The following is a 5,000-nucleotide window of genomic DNA, read 5'->3' as shown; positions in this document are numbered from 1 at the left end:
AAAAAAAAAAGATCAACAAAATCAGTTAGACAAAAATAAAAGACTGAACATACTGAAATAAACTAACATTTACTTGAAAATGAACATTGGAAACACCACTTAAAAGCCGACGCATAATGCCATCTATTTCCTAACAAGTTTGCAGCGGAGGCCAGCAGCTTTTCGCGCAGGGTAGCGAAACTTGGGCAGTACAAAAATTAACGCGATAAATTTCAGCTTTGACGGGATTTTTTTCGTATATGAAAATGCCTGTGGGGTGAACGTGGGTCTTTGGAGAAAATGTATTTCCACGGATTTTAAAGCGACAGGGTGTTTACGCTTTGCGCTTAAGGCAAACGGCAAACACGGTCGGGAAGAAATTTGCTGCCTTCTAAAGCGTAAACAAAGTTATTTCCTTTCAGCATCTACATGTATCTTGCCTAGGAGGTAAAAGATAATGTCTGAGCTCCTCGGCCTTCTTAAAAAATAAGGAGTTAGGAGGAGGGGGAGCGAAGACATCATCTGATTTAATGCACCTTTTCATTGTTATGAAACAAAGAAAGCGTATCAGTCGCTAGGAAGTCTGGGTAATCAAAAAGCCCGTTGGGATTTTGGAGTTTTTACTCATTTCAATATGAATTAATTGCCTTTTCTCAAGGGGGTTCAACTAAGTTTCATTGCAGTTTGGTGGATGTCGTTTGTGAGCAAACATGTTCATTTAGTTCGGCAAGCGTTCGTTTGGGATTCCAACCCTTCCGACTTGATGTATATGTTGCTTCCCGCTCTCTCAATTTTTATCGGGTTCTCCCGATTTATTCTGAGCACAAGGAATTTTCTTTCTTTGCGATCTGCGAGTAAAACGTTACGTATTACACTTTCTTATCCTATAATGTCTCGCCAAGTTTCTCCATTGAACACCCCGTGTTGTGCAAACTCATTAAGGCCAGCAGTCTTACTTCATTTAGCCGCTCCAAAAATGGCGGACAAGTATTTCTACCTTAAAGAATTGATGGTTTTTACAGAGACGTCATCAAATTCTAAAATCAAAACCGCAAGTTGTTTTGAAATTTTATCATTCGGAGGTCGAAGATGACCTAGAAATAATTTGTTTTCAAGTTTCGACTTCTATGACGTCTTTCGCTTTGAAAATTTCCGAATTGTCACCTTCCGTGACACCATGATACAAAGTTATTTGGTTTAAAACAAATGTCTATGCCTATGAAGCTCAGCAGTCTGAGCGTTTTAAGTACATTAGGTCATACACATGTATTTTATCTCATGAGCGAAAAGTAAGCGCTTTCATCGCTAAATGAATTCCAGATGTTCTCGTGGATTTCTGGCCGCCATATTGGTGTGATGAACCAATAAGGCGGCTCCATACAAACTCTACAAAATTGCGTGAAACGCTTCAACAAATAACTCAGAAACGCTATATCACACAGACCTGAGAATTGGTGAGGTGACCTATAGATGTGTCTCCTACAACATTCAGAGTTTTTGGCTTACTTCATTGAACTGTTTCGATTTTAAAATACAATAAAAAACGTTCTCTGGCTAAAAATTTTGAAAAGGAATATAAGCTTTCGGCTGTCGATCTACAGCCTTCCACGGATAAAACATTGAATGTAAATTAGTGAAATATATACAGAAAAGGCGAGATATAAGTAATACCAAGAACAGAGTAAAAGCATGAAAAAAGGTGGCTATTGTTTCAAAAGAATGCTATACTGATTAGGAATCGGCTTAGAGTTACTGTCAGCATGCTTGGTAGCAGAGGTGTGCCAGGCCTCTAGAGTTTTTCTAATACGAAAAGAGCCTTTGTCGATAACGTTATCGTAGTCGTTTTGCCACTGTAAGTGAAGATGATTTCGCGTTGAAATGTTTTTTTTCCCTCTTTTTTGAAATAATCACCTGTGTAGTTGTACTAAAACAATTATATAATCACTGAGCCTGAGGCGAATAATTGTTTTAGTACAAATACACAGGTGATTATTTCGAATGAGCGGATGACGCGTGCGTAAATGCTGATCTTGTAACCCCCTCATTTTTCCTGAATTTGCAACTCTGCTTCCGGACGGTGATTTTTTTTCATTTTTTGCATGTCAGCTTAGATAAATTTAAAACGTTTGCCTTTCAAATTTAAAAAAAATTTTGTCGGTAAAAAAAAGATTAGAGACACATTTCAAAAAAGGCGAGATATAAGTAATACCAAGAACAGAGTAAAAGCATGAAAAAAGGTGGCTATTGTTTCAAAAGAATGCTATACTGATTAGGAATCGGCTTAGAGTTACTGTCAGCATGCTTGGTAGCAGAGGTGTGCCAGGCCTCTAGAGTTTTTCTAATACGAAAAGAGCCTTTGTCGATAACGTTATCGTAGTCGTTTTGCCACTGAATATTCACCGATAATCACTTCGCCTTATATTCCAAGTTTTACGGAGGCTCGAAAGGGTTTTCAGCTGAGCGCGCGCGCGCGTAAGCGACACACGCAATTCTAAAAGCTGCTCGCGTCAGCTAATGATTCAAAATGGGTCACCAAAAATAAACAAATACCGCTAATTTCGCTCACCTTTCTTCTAATTCCCATATATATGGAATATAAACAGACATCTCCTATTCCTACGAGAATTGTACACAAACGGTTTAATGGTCACTTTTATCCGTTTGTGTTGGCCTGTAGCCCCACTCGCGCGTGCAGTCGAATGAGCGGATGACGCATGCGTAAATGCTGATCTTGTAACTCCCTCATTTTTCCTGAATTTGCAACTCTGCTTCCGGACGGTGATTTTTTTTCATTTCTTGCATGTCAGCTTAGATAAATTTAAAACGTTTGCCTTTCAAATTTAAAAAAAATTTTGTCGGTAAAAAAAAGATTAGAGACACATTTCAAAAAAGGTGATTTTTCTGAAAAACTGACCTACAGATTTTGTTGAATTTTAAATATTTTAGAGATTATTTCTAACATTATTTGGTAACGCTGAATGGGAAGATTTGACCGTCCTGTTTTTTCAAAAAAGACAATATATCTTGATTTTTAAGGCTCAAAGAAATGCCTTATATCGTTGCCATGGTAACATTATTTTGGAACTTAATAGAGCGACTTTCGTATGACCTTGAAAAAGTGTTCTTAATTTGTTTCACGGACCAATGTTTGGCAAGATTTAAACAAAAGCTTCACCTTATTCCCGCCAAGGAAACTCCTAATATGGGCAGTACACAGTTCAATTGCCCAATCACCCTACTGCATTTCAAATGACGTCAAAGGAGGGATGACGTCGTTGTTTGCATCCGTGTTCGCTAAGCCAATGAAAATCCGCGCTCGTGTGCTTTTGTTCGATAAGCCAATTAAATGTTTTGCATTTTCGTTTACGTTCTGTTTTTATGTTTGTTTTTCAAGGTCATATGAAAGTCTCTCTATCCTGGCCAAATTTCGTCTTGATATGATTACCCTAACTGTACCTAAGAACAGAATATGTTTGTTTGAAAAAAGGAGAAACTATTTCGAGCCTCTTTAAATAATAGGAATTTTTCATGGTTTCATGACAAGCACCAGCCTTTTGTTTGCCGTTTACGGCAACTCATAAGAGAATAAGTTACCTGTTTTTCGGCAGCCAAAGCCGGTGAATCCGTTTCCAGCAGAAGATTTGACAGAGGCACATTTTTTACAAGCTTCTCTTTCTAAAGCATTAAAGAAAAAGTTTAAAACTTGAGATCCCACTAAAACCAGGTAGTGGCATCGTGCCGTTCACCCTGGTTGCTGCATAAGATGTCATCCTATCATTCACGTAGTCATGGAGATCTCCTGATGTTCCCATTTTCCCATATTTTGTTTCTGTCACTTTCCATTTTCCCTTTCTCTCAACCCTCGTGACATTGTGTGCTTTTTTGGTTCGATCAGACACCTTCTGTTAAAGGACACCACGACAGCGAGTTCTTTCATGAAAGATTTTGCAAACAAACTGGGTTTTATCCTTTCATCATCGGGGTTCCACATGCAACCTACCTTTATAACGCAACGATATACGTATTTAACGTGTTTCCCAGGACAAACGAACTTCGACTGACTAGCAAACATATCTTCCACAAGGTACACGTATGCCGTATGTTATCTTTACCTGAGGCGAACGAACTATGGATGGTGGAATGGAGAAATAGTATCCAGCTTCTATACCCTTGAGTGCATTCGAGGGCTTCCCATCAAATGCATGAAGAATTACATTCTTGGCCCCTAGAGCAAACAGAAATCAACTTGGATTATAACGTTTTCCTTAGTTAACTGCATCTTTTAACATACATGCCTTGATTCGAACCCACCTGCGAATTAATTTGCCAGAAACACTTACGATTTCCTTTTTTCTTTTCAGACAAAAAAGCCACACTCGGACAGACTCGGACAGAAGTAGCATACTTTGATCACACGTTTTCTTTCTAATTTCTTATTAGGGACTGTGCAATAATTATCAGGAAGGGGGGGTCCTAAAATGAGCTTCACCAAAGGAAAAATTAGATAGGTCCCCCCCTCCAGCAGCGTCAAGATTAGCTGTGACCCCCCCCCCCCCTCACGTTCTCTCAAAATTATGATGTGCCCCCCCCCCCCCCTCTCTAACCTGTACCTTTAGATATTGAAAAACTTGAGAACAGATACCAATATCTTTTATCCGACAACCCTGAAGAAGAAGAAGAAGGATTGCTGCCTCAGCAAGCCGTAGGACCCGAACCTGTATAATTTTTCGGTCTTTGGGAGGTGAACCCATTGATGACAACTATGAAACAGAAGTATGTGGCATTCCTCAGCTAGAAACTGTAGACCTAGAAACCCTCTCGCTGTTTAAATCAAGAACAGACCTGGCATGTCTGCGGGACCTCTTAAATGCCAAATGTTTTATTGGCAAAGCTCACAACGTGGTTTGTGACTTCCGTGCATGAGCGATTGTTTCAATCTATCATATGTTGACATTCTAAATAAGTTAAAGCATGTGTTTATGTTGATGCAATATTTAGACATTATGGATAGTCAAAGGCGT

General features: G+C 39.1%; 1 protein-coding gene across 1 annotated transcript in view; it reads right to left on the bottom strand.

The window, feature by feature from the left end:
• Window positions 1–5,000, bottom strand: part of LOC138027924 (putative deoxyribonuclease TATDN3) — a 24,819-nt gene that overhangs the window by 1,352 nt on the left and 18,467 nt on the right. Inside the window, exons 9-10 of the mRNA XM_068875543.1 lie at window positions 4,092–4,204; window positions 3,574–3,654 (exon numbers count right to left, since the gene is read on the bottom strand). Of these exons, the coding sequence (XP_068731644.1) occupies window positions 3,574–3,654; window positions 4,092–4,204 (194 nt within the window). The remainder of the gene's footprint in view (window positions 1–3,573; window positions 3,655–4,091; window positions 4,205–5,000) is intronic.

Source organism: Montipora capricornis, chromosome 12 (genome assembly GCF_036669925.1).
Source record: "Montipora capricornis isolate CH-2021 chromosome 12, ASM3666992v2, whole genome shotgun sequence".
Taxonomy (NCBI): Eukaryota; Metazoa; Cnidaria; class Anthozoa; order Scleractinia; family Acroporidae; genus Montipora; species Montipora capricornis.
Note: the sequence above shows the minus strand (reverse complement) of the source record. Positions and strands in the feature narration are given on the sequence as shown.